This window comes from Silene latifolia, chromosome 9 (genome assembly GCF_048544455.1).
Source record: "Silene latifolia isolate original U9 population chromosome 9, ASM4854445v1, whole genome shotgun sequence".
Classification (NCBI taxonomy): domain Eukaryota; kingdom Viridiplantae; phylum Streptophyta; class Magnoliopsida; order Caryophyllales; family Caryophyllaceae; genus Silene; species Silene latifolia.
This window is the reverse complement of record NC_133534.1, coordinates 53486485-53505402: the sequence shown is the minus strand read 5'-3', so window position 1 is coordinate 53505402 and position 18918 is coordinate 53486485. Positions and strand designations below refer to the sequence as shown.

The 18918-nt window shown below is 34.3% G+C and overlaps 1 protein-coding gene and 1 pseudogene across 1 annotated transcript; both read right to left on the bottom strand.

The window, feature by feature from the left end:
• Window positions 1-906: 906 nt before the first annotated feature.
• On the bottom strand, window positions 907-13769 carry LOC141601040 (UDP-glucuronate 4-epimerase 6-like; annotated as a pseudogene).
• A 1517-nt stretch (window positions 13770-15286) lies between these two features.
• Window positions 15287-17847, bottom strand: LOC141602690 (UDP-glucuronate 4-epimerase 6-like). The gene is made up of 2 exons (XM_074422836.1): window positions 17360-17847; window positions 15287-16199 (listed from the first exon to the last, which is right to left on the bottom strand). Exons 1-2 carry the CDS (start codon window positions 17809-17811, stop codon window positions 15311-15313), a joined length of 1341 nt encoding a protein of 446 aa, XP_074278937.1. The 5' UTR covers window positions 17812-17847; the 3' UTR covers window positions 15287-15310.
• Window positions 17848-18918: the final 1071 nt, after the last annotated feature.

The window sequence follows — 18918 nt, the reverse complement described above, 5'->3', positions numbered from 1 at the left end:
CCAATTCATACTAATTCGATTAAAATGAGAAATAAAATAAGTAGTTAATTACTTATCGATGATTCATTGTTAGCATTTGATGTAGATTGTTTGTTGTTCGACATTAATTCGGATGAACAAAATGTTGATTTTTTCTAAGTTTGTTGTTTGTTTGGGAGGGTTTGGGAGAGAATAGAGTAGAGAGAGGGAGATTAAAGGTATGGAGTGTTTATTTCTTTTAAAAAACGTCGACGACTCGTTATATAACGTCGACAACGTTTCGCAGCGCCCAACAAAAGATAAGAGTATACTCTATCATTTTTATCGTCTTAATTTATAATATAACATGATGGTGCAATAGAAATGTCTGTTTCAGCCACTTTAATTTGCAAAATGACATATTTAATATTCGAATTATAACTAAAACAAATATATAAAAAAAAACAAATATGTTGTATAAGAGTCTTAAAGCGGTATAGTGCTATTATTGCAGTAAGAAACCATCATACCAAAGCCTATATGTTGTAGTCGGGATTCGTTATTATTTACTTGTATAACCTGAACTACTATCCACAAAACGCCTACATTTGAAGTTTTTTTTTTTTTTTTTTTTTTTGTGTTTTTGGTAATTATCATTATTGTTACAGCTAATTAACAATGTTAACTTCCTATATTACCCTTTAATATAATTTAGTTTTAATTTCAAATTTAGATGATGGAAAGCAAAATGACTAACAAAATTACGATTATACCTCCGGTGGCGCTCAAATTAAGTGCCACCTGGTGGAGCCATCTCATTTTCCTTTCTATATCTATGTTACAATATCAAATTATCAATTCAGAAACCCCACCAAAAACGTAAAACCAAGTGACGAATCTTGAGAAAAAAAACATGTCCTTGCGACGAGTAACGAGTATAAATTGTTATCATTGGTCGTCTGTGGTTTCGATTTTTACCCTTGTTTGGACACCATAATACCCAAGGTACCATTTAACAAACTTCTTAAGACAAGTGGCCAAATCTGTGGCGGGCTTGTATCCGAAGTCTTGACGGGCTAAGGTCACATTAGCATGTGTGTAAGGCACATCCCCATTTCTTGGCATTGTGATCACATTCTTATTTGCCTTAACATTCAACAACTCTTCCAATATAGAAACTAGCTTCCCTACACCAACTGGGCTAGTATTCCCCAAGTTGTACACCCTCAATTGAGCTCGCCCTTGTATTTTTCCACCACTACCCGTACTCTTCTCAGCCGTGTCCAACGCTCCCACACACCCCTTGACAATATCCCCAATGTACGTGAAGTCACGTGCCACCTCCTCCCCATCATGTGTCTGGTAAATGTTAATGGACTTCCCTTGTAAAATGTCCTTAGTGAAAAAGAAGTAAGCCATATCAGGCCTACTGTAACATTCCGTTTGATGTTTATGAGTATCTTGATATTGGATTTTCTAGTGGATGATATGTTACGGAGCTAGGAGCGCTTGTGGACGGTAGTTGGTTATGTATGGAGTTGGTGTCGCGAGAGATATATATGTGGTAGATACGATATCGTGAGTCATGTTGTGGAAGTAAACATAGTTGGTGGAGTGGGGGTTAAGAGTTCATGTTTTATGTTCGGTCGAGTTCTTGAGTTCTTAGCTATGTTGTTGTGTCTTGGTCGAGTTAGTATGGGTGTTTTTATGTATGGGTTGAACTTCGGGGACGAAGTTCTTTTTAAGGAGGGAAGACTGTAATACTCCGTATTTATAAGTCTCTGGGTACTCTATCGAGTAGGCCTTACTCTGTCGAGTAAGGGTAAGTTGCGTTTTAAAATAGTTTCTGACCTGTTTGGTACTCGATCGAGTAACTAGGATACTCGATCGAGTAAGGGGGTACTCGATCGAGTACCTTAGATACTCGATCGAGTAGCCGGTTTACGGGGAATGATTTGACGGGTTTTGCTAATAACGCGAGTTTGATATAAAAGGCTTCCGTCAGTTTATTTAATCACTTTTAACCTTTCTAAACCCTTCAAAAGAAAAAGGAGTTACGTAGTTCTCTCTCGTCGCGTTGTTGGCAAATACCCAAGGCTAGGAGTGTCGGATCATCTTGTTCTTTGCATCATAGTGTTCCTTGCGTCAAGGGTAAGATCTACATACCAATTTTATACTGTTTCTTTGAGTTTGTTTAAAACCCTAATTGGGTAGATTTGGGGGTTTTGGGAGGGTTATGTTGATTAGGTGATAATTGTATGATTATGTGTATAGGAGAAGGGTTCGTAGAGGAAAGGTTTTGAGACAGCTGCTAGATCGTCTGATGTTTGTGTTGCATTCCAGGTAGGGTTTCCCTACTCAGTATTAATTACATAATGTGTGGTGATTGTGCTGTAGTTAGTGATTGTTGATTGATTCAGACGGTTGTGATTGTATATTGTTGATGTTGGGAAATGTGTCCTCAACAATAGTGCGATTACATGATTTAAATATCATTATTAAATCTCATTTTAAAGAATACAATTGGGAAGTATTTTTACTGTCAACTGGTCAACATATATCGGTAATGATTGGTGACTAGAGTTTGACATTACTTGTCGTGTGACGGTGGTGATCGATTGACCCCTAGGTCATACCTATAGGGCAATACTCTTAATTGATCATTTAATTAATCGTATAATGTTACGAGTTAATTAAATTACTTGAAAAATTGACGGACGATTTTGGAAGTAAAATTTACGTATCAAATTGAAATGTGATTAAATGAGATACGGTCTGAGTAATCGAATTGTTTCATTACTCGGATGAAATTATTGTTTAAAGAAACAATCGGAATTGAATGAATTATTATAAATATGATTTATAAATTGGTAAAATATTTTGGTATAAGTAATTATGAATTACTAAGTCGATTTTTGTATATGACGTATTTTTATTAATACGTTGATTTTTAATATGTTAAAAATACATGACAATTTTATGTTACATGTGACATGTGACATATTAACAATTGACAAAAATAAAATGGATACATGTTATCCATATGGACCGAAATATTGGGCATAATTAACATATTCTTATTGTGTTAATTTAGATTAGTGGAATTCATCATCATTTCTCTAATTTAGGCATGCACACCTAGTGTCTTTTGTGTAAGAGCACAAAGGCCATGCATTGGCCTTCCCTCTCCACCCTACCCGGTTCTACATAGAAAAGAACAAGGGTTCTTTTACTTAAAATAATGATCATTCACCATATGGAGGTGTGGGTGATTATTATTATTCATTCAACTTCATAAAATTATTTTTAGAGAGATAAAAATAACACTCTTCCTCTCCATATCTCCTACCCGGTTTTAGGAGCCCAAAACCAAACAATTTTTGGTTCATTTTTCATAAGATTAATATTATACTAGCTCAAATAATATTAATTAGATTAAGAGTTAGCTTTGGGTATTATTCCTAAGGAGAGATCCTACACTTGGATCTTGTTTCTTCCATTAAAGGAAAGCTCAAGAACAAAAGAAAAGGAGATTTCTTTTGTGCCCATAAAACCGAAAACAACAATGTAAGAACATGATTTCTTCTCTATTTGTTTTAATGTTTGCATGCATAAGATCCGTTTTAATTTTATGACAAATTAGTTTAGACATATATGAGTATGTTAACATGTATAAGAATCTACATTTCCTTCAATCGGTATCAGAGCCACGGTTGTTTGCATGCAAATCGGTTAAAAGTTTTTCCGAGTTATATGAATAACAAATAAAACTTGTAAAATTTGTGTTATTATGATATATCGCGAAATTATTACATGCATGTTAATATTTCTGGTCCTAAAGTGTTTTAGGATATTTTGGTTAATTTTTCGGATTTTTATTGTTCATAATTTACAATAATGGCATTTAAATGTGATTTTATGACTAAAAATGTCATTTTTGGTCTAAAAATAGCTATACTTCGAATTTTCACTTGGTTTTTGGATATGTTGTTACATATATTATTTTGAGATAACCTGTAAATTTTCATAATTTTTGGACTTGTTATGCTCGAAAAATGAATTTTTCATTATTAAATTCGGATTTAAGAGAAAAATAGGTTAATATGAGTTAAATTTCGAATCTGGTCATAGAAAATTAATATGTTGTCACATGCAATTTTACAAGATGTGTGTAAAATAATTGGCTATAAAGAAGTCTTTTAGCATGATTTATGAATTTTTGAAGAAAAATAGCATAAATAGTGACATTATTAGTGAAAAATTAATAAAACATAATCTATGACTTAGGAAAAACGTCTAATGTTGCATTTTATTATATTTTTCAGATCTAAAATTGAAAATTTAATGAAAATAATTTTTCCATATTTTTATGATTATTTTAATTAAAAATCGATAAACCGCAACATTGTTTTTCCGGAAAAATTTCGAAATTTTTAACCTAAAGTTTTTGAACATTATGAGTGTCATGGATTTTTTCCAGAATGTTCATGAATTTAAATTTCAAATTTTGAATTTATTTGGAATTTTTGGATTTATTTGAAGTTTAATAGCTTATTTTGTAATTTTTGGTCCTTTTATGAACAATTATGTAAATAAAAGTTAATTATGGTCAAATTATTAGTGAAGACTAAATTTTGAGTCCTAAGAGGTTAGGGTAATTAACTTATGCATAAATATGAGTTTATGCATTTTTGTGATTATAAAATGTTGAAATCACGCAAATCCGTAAAAACCGAGTAATATACGATATTGGCTAATTAAAAGGCGATTTAGCATAAAATTGAGCATGTTCATACATATTATAATGCTGCATTTTTCTTTATGATTGTCATAATTTTAATTTATGTAATTTTGAATTATGTAATTTTACTTAGTATGGCCTTAGATTTTAATTGATATTTCCCGAAATGTATGGGAATATCGATTCGGTTGTATTTTTTATTGTGATCTCGTATCACCGTTTTGTAATTTAATAGATTTATTTCATTTTAGTTACAAATGTATAATAGGAAATTATGTAATTTATTATGTAATTTTATTCATTCCGGAGTTCCCAAAGACGGATTTCTTCAAGAATGGCGATACCATAAAGACGGTGTTACCTCGAGATGCGTGCCACAATCGAAGTTCAAGGGACCAATGGAGTTGGTTTCCGAATATGTAATAGTTAAAGAGTTTTTCTATTTTAGGAAAGGCCATACTAGGATTTATTTTATTTTTATGCTTGCATTTTATTTTATGTCACATGCATTGCTAAATCGCCATAACTAAAACATGCATTGTCTTTTTATCGAGTTCATCGACCGTGTCAATTAGAATTATCGTAGTTCACCGCTTTAGTTCACTTAAAACGTGATAGATAATAAATTGACATGACCTCTCGCTGAAACAATTAATTGAGACATAGCCTTACCAAATAGTAGAAACCATGAAAACCTATTTCGTGAGGGAGTGCACTCGGCCCTACCGGGGTACAAACCTTGTTACGTAGGGGAAGTGGGTGATAAATGTCAATCCACCGAATTCATGTTGATGAGGGTTTCATCGGCCATACCGTGCCCAAGTTGATGTGGATTTGGATCATGGACACATTTATTCGAAATTTGGATTGAGCTCAACGGAAGTATTCGCGACCGTAGTTGCATGTGTTCCGGGCTATAGATAAATATTAGAGTAATTTTATCGACCAAGAGTTCTAAAAGTAGAATCGATTAAAGCGTTAATCCACCGAGTTATATTGATAAGGGTTTCATCGGCCATACCGTGCCTAAGTCGATATGAATTTGGGTCTTGGAATCATTTATCATAGTTGGGTAGAGGTCACTATGTAAATGCTTTACTTGTTATTTACAAGTATTATTATTAAAACGATAAATGTTGAGTTTTTCCCTATTCCGTTATCATATTGTTCTATTTCTTTACCACAATTCATATACGATATCATTTCGTTTTTTGATTCAAATCTCCATTAAAATATCGTAACTAATGACAAATATGAGTTTGCTTCTAAAACCTCAAATGAACCATTGCTAAGGATCTCTTGTAAAGAGTATAGATTAAAGTTATTCATTATCAAACAGGTTTTTGATTCTTGACTAACACTTCTACTTACAATGGACTATGTTTCATATGCTTAATTGAATTAAGTACCTTGAAGCGATAAATTGTTTTGGTGATTAGATTTTCAGAATTCGTAATTGACCAAAATAACGCAACCACTTCAATGAAAGTTTTAAGACTAAAACGAACAAATGAAGAGTGTTCTACATGATTTCAATTTTGCTACTCAAAGCAAAGACTCATTGAAATGAGTGGGAGCATTCTCTTAAACCGTTAAGATGAGGACGAGGTTCAAGAAGTAAAGATTATAATGGAATTGATACAAGGTAATGTTAAAAGTAAAGTTGTTGAGAATGACGATACTAAACCTATCAATCCCGACCAATAAAGTTTCCATTGTCTTAAATGTTGGACACAAGAAAGGAAACTGCCCCAAATTATTGAAGTATCAACAAGTTAGTTGTGGGACATCTAATGGGAACTTCTTCTTTAAATGTTTATTTGATTAAACATAAATTTTGCTAGTACCACTTCGTCAATATTAGAAACCAGTGGAGGTTTTCATCATTGTACTTGATACATAGGATGATTAGAATATGACGACTAGCAACAATAATGTCGAGAGATAGAGTAATCGTGTACTCAATCTAGTTTTTGGATTTAAAGTTGTACTTAATTATGACTATTAAGTGCATAAACTCTAAATAAGAATATATAAACTTGTCAAGATACAAAAGAGGTTTTCACTTTTGTGACCCTATACACCACGATTTGATGTATGGCTAGCCCATTATCAAGGTGATTATATTCTAAACCAAACTAGAATAATATATCATGAAGATGATGCAAGACTCAAAATTGGTAACCCAAGATTAAACCTTAAAATTTTGGAATGATGAACGCAAAGAGTTATCGAGTACTCTTGAAACCATTACATTGATAATGGTATATGCGTATATTGTATTCAAAGCAAGATGTCTCGTGCCTTTTGGTTGAAAAGGAGATCGAGGTTGTAAATCCTTGATCCAAAATAGGTTGATCATTTTCTTTTACCATCGATTTAATTTGACCTTAATGTGTTCACTTAATAAGGTAAATAAAGAAATCTTTGAAGAAGTTCAAAGAGTTCAAGGAAACGCGATTTAGTCGTGATGGGATTATCAAAGTGAAGACTTTGATATAAGCCAAAGAAAATGTGATATAGAATCACAAGTTAATCTCTCTTAGCACGCATTATGGATTAATGTGTGGTTGGATATGAATTCAAACGCTTTTTGATATGGTTTGGACTTCTATCAAGTTACTTTGAGTTACTTGATCCTTTTGGGGAATTTATCATTTTTGTCTAATTTATTTTCCACTAAATCGAATCATATGAGATATGAAATGGTAAGGGTACCATGGTTGTAAGTTTTCACAAAGAAACAAATGCTCATTTTTCCCTCTTCAATTAACACGAGTACGACGGGTTTGCGGCTCGTGAAGCTGTCTTTCTAAAATACAAGTTTATTTCTAGAAGACAGAGTGGGAGAAAATTATTCAAGAGCCGCAAAGAATGTTATGTCACAAGAAACTGGTCTTTCTTGGTTACATGAGACGTTTTTTTTTTTGTAGGATGTTGTTTCTTTTAAACCTAGGAGGTTAAATTCGTCACTTGTTGGAGATGATGAATTCATGCTACTTTTAAGAAAGTAAAGAGCTTATAACTTACAAAGAAATTGTTTGATTCAAGTTAATTACTTTAAAGTAATGAACGAATGACTTACATAAGAGTGTTTAAGTCACAACTCAATACAAGGCTTAGAGTCATGAAAATCCGAAATAAAAGGCTTGATTAGTGACAAAGGGTTTTGCACTAATAAAGAGATATTTCAAAGCAAGATTGGTTGCAAAGGGTTTTGCACTAATTGAAATGCTTAAGTCTATTTGGATCTTCTTAAGGATTGTGTTTCATTATGAGGTTATGAAATACGTAGCAAGTGAATCTACAACCCGCTTCTTTAAAAGAAGGAATGTATTCAATACATGTCATGAGTTTTGTAGATTCTTGCAATCCTAAGATAATGTGGAACTTAAGAGAGGGTCTTAAGTAGGACATCAATGAGTTGGAATCAACATTTTGATCATGCGATAAAACATTTCTCGATAAGTCGAGAAGTTATGTTTATACATGGAGATTAGTGGGAGTTACGGAATTTTTAATTAGTCCGATATGTGGATGACATATTGATCATTGAGAATGATTTAAGACTTTTGGAGTATTATAATACATCTTGAATATCCGGATTTATGAAGATAAATCCACATGATATTAGCGTCAGTAAGAAGTCTTATGTTGATAAGATTCATGACTAGTTCAATTAAATTGAACATATTTGATTGATTTCATTTGCTTCCGCTGCCGAATCAATTAAAAAGAAATGATGTATAACACTTCATATGCTTTGAGTATGATGAATTGTTTTCAAAATCGAATTTAAGTAATCTTTACCGAGTAAGCTATAAAGATTACCCTTAAGTGCTTGAAGAAGCATTAAGGCTATAATGCAAAGTGTTTATGATGCAATTTTGTGTAAGGGTGTTACACAAGTGACAATTGACAATTGAGATTGCGCATGGTTTCCGACAAAACCATAATCAAAACACATTAGGATGGTTAAGATACCATTGTGGCAATATTAATTAAGAAGTAGATTTTCTAGAATCGTTCTAGGCAATAAAGAGCAATGAGAGATATTTATAACGGAAATTGAGTACACTTGCAATCATGGGATGTGCAAGAAGGAAGAGTCCCGCACACTGCGAGAACAGTGGGAGCTGTTATAAGGATAGAAGGCCTATGTCTTGATTGGATCTCGACACGTACTCAGAAAGTTTTGTGATGCAAATGTATACATTACAAAGGAAAACGAGTATGTAGTGAGGTTGAGTAAGGTACAAGAAATTGATAAAACCTACTAACCAAAGCCTTCTCAAAGGCTAAACATGATGAGTCATGTCATTTCAATTGAATTGAAATGAACAACTACGTACAAGATCAAATTAGATTATAGAACATGAAATAGTAATCAGGCATTGACTATTCATGTGTGATAATCGCATTTGTCGTTCGAGTTTTATTTTAAAACTCTTTTATTATACTTTGTTACATCCAAACGGGTTGTAGAGACAATTGAACCCCGTTAAAGTGAACACGGATTAGCATAGTATTCGCCCATAGTCACTTGTATGAGGTGACGTCTCGAAGTGACTAGAGTGTGATGCGATTGATGGCAAGTTCAAGTGCCATACAGTCATGTGAGATGACTAGTCGATCACATAGGCAGATGTTAGGAACACCTTGTCGGGCCTTATGACCGCTTATAGAGTTCTGGCAAATTTATATAGCCTGGTCGTGGCGAGAGCTGCTATAGTATTCTAATGAGTCGATTCTTTTGACTAAAGACTATTCGCCTAAGATGGCACAGTTTCGATTAACTTTGATTTGTGTTACTACGACCTTCGTAAATGGGGTCAAATGGGCATATTTTGGGTTATGATGGCTGTGGCTAGTCGAAGGGAATGAGTGCGATAGGAATTGTCCATCCCCTTGTCAGGGTTAAAACAATATCTCAGGGCCACTCGAGGAGTAATGAACTGGAAATGCGTGGCCACGCTCGGAAAGTATCCAGAGTGGATAAATCCGGTCAATCAGTTATTCTCCAGATCGAGGAAACCACTCTTGATATGATCACTTGCAAGTACGACCTGAAAGACACCTTGCATTGAGTGGGAGATAGTAATAGGACAAGAGAATTGGTGACGCACACTTGTCGAGGACAAGTGGGAGATTGTTGGGAAATGTGTCCTCAACAATAGTGCGATTACATGATTTAAATATCATTATTAAATCTCATTTTAAAGAATACAATTGGGAAGTATTTTTACTGTCAACTGGTCAACATATATCGGTAATGATTGGCTGACTAGAGTTTGACATTACTGTCGTGTGACGGTGGTGATCAGTTGACCCCCTAGGTCATACCTATAGGGCAATACTCTTAATTGATCATTTAATTAGTCGTATAATGTTACGAGTTAATTAAATTACTTGAAAAATTGACGGACGATTTTGGAAGTAAAATTTACGTATCAAATTGAAATGTGATTAAATGAGATACGGTCTGAGTAATCGAATTGTTTCATTACTCGGATGAAATTATTGTTTAAAGAAACAATCGGAATTGAATGAATTATTATAAATATGATTTATAAATTGGTAAAATATTTTGGTATAAGTAATTATGAATTACTAAGTCGATTTTTGTATATGACGTATTTTTATTAATACGTTGATTTTTAATATGTTAAAAATACATGACAATTTTATGTTACATGTGACATGTGACATATTAACAATTGACAAAAATAAAATGGATACATGTTATCCATATGGACCGAAATATTGGGCATAATTAACATATTCTTATTGTGTTAATTTAGATTAGTGGAATTCATCATCATTTCTCTAATTTAGGCATGCACACCTAGTGTCTTTTGTGTAAGAGCACAAAGGCCATGCATTGGCCTTCCCTCTCCACCCTACCCGGTTCTACATAGAAAAGAACAAGGGTTCTTTTACTTAAAATAATGATCATTCACCATATGGAGGTGTGGGTGATTATTATTATTCATTCAACTTCATAAAATTATTTTTAGAGAGATAAAAATAACACTCTTCCTCTCCATATCTCCTACCCGGTTTTAGGAGCCCAAAACCAAACAATTTTTGGTTCATTTTTCATAAGATTAATATTATACTAGCTCAAATAATATTAATTAGATTAAGAGTTAGCTTTGGGTATTATTCCTAAGGAGAGATCCTACACTTGGATCTTGTTTCTTCCATTAAAGGAAAGCTCAAGAACAAAAGAAAAGGAGATTTCTTTTGTGCCCATAAAACCGAAAACAACAATGTAAGAACATGATTTCTTCTCTATTTGTTTTAATGTTTGCATGCATAAGATCCGTTTTAATTTTATGACAAATTAGTTTAGACATATATGAGTATGTTAACATGTATAAGAATCTACATTTCCTTCAGTTGATTGATTCAGACGGTTGTTGATGTTGTATTGTGATTGCTGATTGTTTGTCTCTGGTTCTTGAGATGCGTTCTCGCCTGAGTGGAGTCACTTGCGGGAGTGGCTTCCCGCCTTAGTTTCGCCCTCCGTGGAACCCGCCACGGGAGGGGATGTGCACATTAATGGGATAAGGTTATCGCTCGGTTTGATGAGCGGGGCTTAGGTGGGAACGGCTGCGGTCCCCCACTGGCAGGGCTGGTCCAGTGGACAGTCGGTGACGGAGATTGATTGGAGTGGGTGATTGTGTGTGACTGCTTGAGCTGTGTTGTTTATTGTACTGCTGGTTATATAAATTGTGTGATTAGTACTGACCCTGTTTAATGTTTTAAAAACTGTGATGATCCATTCGGGGGTGGTGAGCAGTTATTGAGCAGGTATGATATGATGCATATGGGATAGCTGGGATGAGTCACCACGTTGCAGTTTAGAAGTCTTCCGCTGTGTCTGACGCTTGATAGTATTTTGATAGTAGATAGTTTTGAGATCTTGTATTTCCTTTTTATCAGTTTTGGTTTGAACATGTAATCACTTAATCTATAATTACTTTTAAATTACGTTTCTTTATTGTCTTATGATATTCATTACCTCGGGCAACCGAGATGGCAGTATCCTTATACCTGAGTGGTCCTGGCAAGGCACTTGGAGTATGGGGGTGTTACACCTACACCATGGCCCATAAACTGTGAAGAATCTCAGCCCGGTTATCAAAAGCCCGTAGATGTGGTTATAAGTATGGGCTATTTCTTCCCCGGCCTTTTTAGTAGCTGCATACAAACTAGCGGGCTGATCCGTCCGGTCACTTTCTGAAAACGGGTTATTCTTATTAAGCCCATAGACGGAGCTTGATGAAGCCCATACGATTGCAGGTTGAGGGTCCGCTGCCTTGGCTACCTCGACTAGGTTTACAAAACCGGCGATGTTGGAGGCAACGTATGATTGCGGGTTTTCCATAGCGTAACGGACTCCGGCTTGGGGAGCTAGGTGGAGGACATGGGTGAAGGGTACTATGTCAAATAACTTGTTCAACAATGGGGTGTCATTAAGATCTGCCTCTAAAATAAAGATCTCATGCCTGTCCATATTTTTTAATAACATCAAATTAATTTATTAGTTTAAAATTAAATGTGTGAATTTGTAAATGATTACCTAAAAAAGAGTCAATAATCAAAATGGAATAGTAGTACTCTAAATAAGTAATTTAGTGGCATAATTGATCAACACGTCTAACGGAATACTAAGTCGCACCAACGTACATCAATTTGTCCGGCTTTTATAATTTAAATACTATAGTGACTCTATATTTGCTGGCATTTTAATTAGTATTTTGGTTCTAATCATTGATATTTAATGTTGCTTTCGTTAGTTAATCAAGATTTGTGTTCACACTTTGAAACACTTGCCATTAAAAAAACTCATACATGAATGAGAAATTGTGTGTTAGAGTATAAAATCGATCTTAAAATTTTAACCATCAACATGAAAACATGTGTAATATATGATCTTCGTTTTCCTGAAGAAGATAAAATATGTGCAATTCATAAAAAAAAGCAAAAAAAAAAAGAGAAAAAAAGGTACAACGCTGAGAAACATCTTTACTACTCCTATGAGTTAACGTGAACCTCTCACAACAATGAGTTTGGAAAATTATGGTGTTTTTGATAGAAAGTCCAATTTTTGGATGAAAAAATTCAAAAAGATACAAGTGGAAACAAATAAAGTAAATGGAAATTAGTAATTAAAACGAAGCAAATACTAAAAAATTACAAATGGACTGAATTAATGTAAAACACTTAACAAGAAAATCAAAGGCATATTTTTCAAAAAAAAAAAAAAAAAGAAATCAAAGGCAGGCAAAAATGTGTTGAAAAGAGCATTGTGTTATTTCTTATTCTATTTATATTTTACTTTATATTTAGAGTAGTTAATGTTTACTTTTAATTGACTAGAGAGAATACGATGACATAGTGCAACCGATGAACCTAAGAACGTTTCACACTTTAGTTCTAGGTAAAATAGAGCCATGTTTTAAAATAACCTACTACTGTAATCAATATCAACGTTAAAAATGAGAATTAAAAAATGTGTAGAATTAAAACCATTAAAACAGATACGGTAGGTGTAGCGTGTAAATGAAAATGATCAAGAAAAAAGCCAGAAGGAAAACAAGAAATTGTACCTAGAGAGCAAATTTTGTCTGGACTTCTTAAGAGACGGATCATAGTAGGTGTTGAAATTATCAAGACCCAACACTCCGTCTCCCCGTTTCTTAAGCGCCAAGGAACAATGACTTCCGACAAAACCTGCAGCACCCGTCACAAGAACCGAAAACCCATCAACCCGCTTCGGGGTGGACAAGTGTCGGACCTGTTTTTCCCATGCAGCTCCTTCCCCGTACATGGACGGGGATAAGAACAACGATTTATGGACATGGCTATTTTCTTAATCATCCAGCACGGTTGTAGGGTAGTTGATGGTGAAGAAGAATACTAAGACGAGAGAAATGAGGAGGGTGGCTCGGAATAGGAGTTTTGATGATGCGGCCAGGAGTTTCGTGTTGTTGACGTGCCGTATGTAGTTGTTGTACCGTTCTAGCTTTGTTGTCTTACTAGTGGCTGAAGGTGATGCCATGCTTATGATATTTTCTTATTTATGTGAAAATGGGTTATGTATTACCCAAAAAAAATTAAGGTAGAAGGGCTTCGAAAATGTTTGCTGAGTTATGGAAAACTTGAGCTCTGAAATTTTTAAGAGTGGAGAGAGTCATAAATATATAGAGAAGCAATTTTTTTTTCTCCAGTTCGATAGATAAGTCACCATTCCTACAATAGTCTACCCTTCTTTGCAAATATTATGCACAAGAAAGGCATACGTAAGACTACATTATAAAATATAAAAGGTTTTTTTACATGGTGACCCTGAACTTTTTCAAATCACACATGGTAACCCTACAAAATAGAAAAAGGTTTTTGGTAATCCTGAACTCCCTTAATGTTAATTAGCGTGACCATTAGCTCTAATTCCGTCTAAATAAGACGTTAAGTGTCCAAGTTGGCTAATGACGTGGCTTATTTGGGCTGATGTGGCTCCTGACTATGCTATATAAATATTACACATAAGAAATTAATATTTTAACAAAAAAAACCCTTTTTTTGATCAAACCCTTCAATTACCCCCACTTTCACTCTGTTCCTCACATTTCCCATTTCATCAGTAAAAAAAATTAGGGTTTCTGCCTCAAAATTTCGTCTGTTATCAACAAGAAGCAATAAACCCAAAATTCCATCGTTCATCATCCGTGATTTTAAAGGTAAGATGTTTTCTCTATCTTTTGGGTTTAATTTATTGTTATTGATGGTGTTTTTGTGTTTAATTATGCTTTAATTTAGCAAAGTTGCAATCTTTTAAGTTCAAATCATAGATTCTTTGCTATTTTCACTACTATAAAACATAGGAAAGAAGACGGTTGAAAACCGTTCTCATATGATGAACGGGACCGTGCTCCCGCTGGCCGTTCTCGTTTCCTAAGAGAACGGTTTCTGATATTTTAACCGTGCCCTTTAGCTAACTTAAATAGGACGGTGCAATAGAAATGTCTATTTCAGCCACTTTAATTTGCAAAATGACATATTTACTATTCGAATTCTAACTAAAACAAATATATAAAAAAATAACTAAAATGTTGTATAAGAGTCTTGAAGCGGTATAGTGCTATTATTGCAGTAAGAAACCATCATACCAAAGCCTACATGTTGTATTAGGGATTCGTTATTATTTACTTGTATAGCCTGAACTACTACTATCCACAAAACGCCTACATTTGAAGTTTTTTTTTTTTTTTTTTTTTTTTTTTTTTTTTTTTTTTTTGGTAATTATCATTATTGTTACAGCTAATTAACAATGTTAACTTCCTATATTACCCTTTAATATTATTTAGTTTGAATTTCAAATTTAGTTGATGCAAAGCAAAATGACTAACAAATTTACGATTATACCTCCGGTGGCGCTCAAATTAAATGCCACCTGGTAGAGCCATCTCATTTTCGTTTCTATATCTATGTTACAATATCAAATTATCAATTCAGAAACCCCACCAAAAAAGTAAAACCAAGTGAAAAATCTTGAGAAAAAAAAAACATGTCCTAGCTACGAGTAACGAGTACAAATTGTTATCATTGGTCGGCTGTGGTTTCGGTTTTTACCCTTGTTTGGACACCATAATACCCAAGGTACCATTTAACAAACTTCTTAAGACCAGTGGCCAAATCTGTGACGGGTTTGTATCCGAAGTCTTGACGGGCTAAGGTCACATTAGCATGTGTGTAAGGCACATCCCCATTTCTTGGCATTGTGATCACATTCTTAATTGCCTTAACATTCAACAACCCTTCCAATATAGAAACTAGCTTCCCTACACCAACTGGGCTAGTATTCCCCAAGTTGTACACCCTCAATTGAGCTCGCCCTTGTTTTTTTCCGCCACTACCCGTACTCTTCTCAGCCGTGTCCAACGCTCCCAGACACCCCTTGACGATATCCCCGATGTACGTGAAGTCACGTGCCACCTCCTCCCCATCATGTGTCTGGTAAATGTTAATGGACTTCCCTTGTAAAATGTCCTTAGTGAAAAAGAAGTAAGCCATATCAGGCCTACCCCATGGCCCATAAACTGTGAAGAATCTCAGCCCGGTTAGCGAAAGCCCGTAGATGTGGTTATAAGTATGGGCTATTTCTTCCCCAGCCTTTTTAGTAGCTGCATACAAACTAGCTGGCTGGTCTGTCCGGTCACTTTCTGAAAACGGGTTATTCTTATTAAGCCCATAGACGGAGCTTGATGAAGCCCATACGATTGCAGGTTGAGGGTCCGCTGCCTTGGCTACCTCGAGTAGGTTTACAAAACCGGCGATGTTGGAGGCAACGTATGATTGCGGGTTTTCCATAGCGTAACGGACTCCGGCTTGGGCAGCTAGGTGGAGGACATGGGTGAAGGGTACTATGTCAAATAACTTGTTCAACATTGGGGTGTCATTAAGATCTGCCTCCACAATAAAGATCTCATGCCTGTCCATATTTTTTAATCACATCAAATTAATTTATTAGTTTAAAATTAAATGTGTGAATTGGTAAATGATCACCTAAAAAAGAGTCAATAATCATAATGGAATAATAGTACTCTCAATTAGTAATTTAGTGGCATAATTGATCAACACGTCTTACGGAATACTAAGTCGCACCAACGTACATCAATTTAGCCGGCTTTTATAATTAAAATACTATAGTGACTCTATTTTTGCTGGCATTTTAATTAGTATTTTGGTTCTAATCATTGATATTTAATGTTGCTTTCGTTAGTTAATCAAGATTTGTGTTCACACTTTGAAACACTTGCCATTAAAAAAACTCATACATGAATGAGAAATTGTGTGTTAGAGTATAAAATCGATCTTAAAATTTTAACCATCAACATGAAAACATATGTAATAGATGGTCTTCGTTTTCCCGAAGAAGATAAAATATGTGCAATTCATAAAAAAAAGAAAAAAAAAAAAAAAGAGAAAAAAAGGTACAATGCTGAGAAACATCTTTACTATTCCTATGAGTTAACGTGGTAACGTCTCACAACAATGAGTTTGGAAAATTATGGTGTTTTTGTTAGAAAGTCCAATTTTTGGATGAAAAAATTCAAAAAGATACAAGTGGAAACAAATAAAGTAAATGGAAATTAGTAATTAAAACGAAGCAAATACTAAAAAATTACAAATGGACAGAACTAATGTAAAACACTTACCAAGAAAATCAAAGGCAGATTTTTCAAAAAAAAAAAGAAATCAAAGGCATGCAACAAAGAAATAATATCCGATAATACACATTTAAAAGGTCAATATCAACGATCAAGGTCAAAAATGGGTAGAAAAGGGCATTGTGTTATTTCTTATTCTATTTATATTATACTTTTTATTTAGAGTAGTTAATGTTTACTGTTAATTGACTAGAGAAAATACATGACATAGTTCAACCGATGAACCTAAGAACGTTTCACACTTTAGTTCTAGGTAAAATAGAGCCATCTCATAAAATAACCTACTACTGTAATCAATATCAACGTTAACAATGAGAATTAAAAAATGTGTAGAATTAAAACCATTAAAACAGATACGGTAGGTGTACGTGTAGATGAAAATGATCAAGAAAAAAGCCAAAAGGAAAACAAGAAATTGTACCTCGAGAGCAAATTTTGTCTGGACTTCTTAAGAGACGGATCATAGTAGGTGTTGAAATTATCAAGACCCAACACTCCGTCTCCCCGTTTCTTAAGCTTAAGGGAACAATGACTTCCGACAAAACCTGCAGCACCCGTTACAAGAACCGAAAATCCATCAACCCGCTTCGGGGTGGACGAGTGTCGGACCTGTTTTTCCCATGCAGCTCCTTCCCCATACATGGACGAGGATAAGAACCTCGCTTTATGGACATGGCTATTTTCTGAATCATCCAGCATGGTTGCAGGGTAGTTGATGGTGAAGAAGAATACTAAGACGAGAGCAACGAGGAGGGTGGCTCGGAATAAGAGTTTTGATGACGCGGCCAGGAGTTTCGTATTGTTGACGCGCCGTATGTAGTTGTTGTACCGTTCTAGCTTTGTTGTCTTATTAGTGGCTGAAGGTGATGCCATGCTTATGATATTTTCTTATTTATGTGAAAATGGGTTATGTATTACCCAAAAAAAAAAAATAAGGTAGAAGGGCTCCGAAAATGTTTGATGAGTTATGGAAAACTTGAGCTTTGAAATTTTTAAGAGTGGAGAGAGTCATAAATATATAGAGAAGCAATTTTTTTTTCTCCAGTTCAATAGATAAGTCACCATTCCTACAATAGTCTACCCTTCTTTGCAAATATTATGCACAAGAAAGGCATACGTAAGACTACATTATAAAATATAAAGGGTTTTTCTACATGGTGACCCTGAACTTTTTCAAATCACACATGGTAACCCTACAAAATAGAAAAAGGTTTTTGGTAATCCTGAACTCCCTTAATGTTTACAAAACCGACGATGTTTGAGGCAACGTATGATTGCCGGTTTTCCATAGCGTAACGGACTCCGGCTTGGGCAGCTAGGTGGAGGACATGGGTGAAGGGTACTATGTCAAATAACTTGTTCAACATTGGGGTGTCATTAAGATCTGCCTCCACAATAAAGATCTCATGCCTGTCCATATTTTTTAATCACATCAATTTAATTTATTAGTTTAAAATTAAATGTGTGAATTGGTAAATGATCACCTAAAAAAGAGTCAATAATCATAATGGAATAGTAGTACTCTCAATTAGTAATTTAGTGGCATAATTGATCAACACGTCTAACGGAATATACTAAGTCGTACCAACGTACATCAATTTAGCCGGCTTTTATAATTAAAATACGATAGTGACTCTATATTTTGCCGGCATTTTAATTAGTATTTTGGTTCTAATCATTGATATTTAATTTTGCTGTCGTTAGCTAATCAAGATTTGTGTTCACACATTGAAACACTTGCCATTACAAAAAAAAACCATTACATGAATGAGAAATTGTGTGTTAGAGTATAAAATCGATTTTAAAATTTTGACCATCAGCATGAAAATATATGTAATAGATGATCTTCGTTTTCCTGATGAAGATAAAATATGTGCAATTCATAAAAAAAAAAAAAAAAAAAAAGAGAAAATAAAGGTACAATGCCGGGAAATATCTTTACTACTCCTATGAGTTAACGTGATAACGTCTCACAACAAT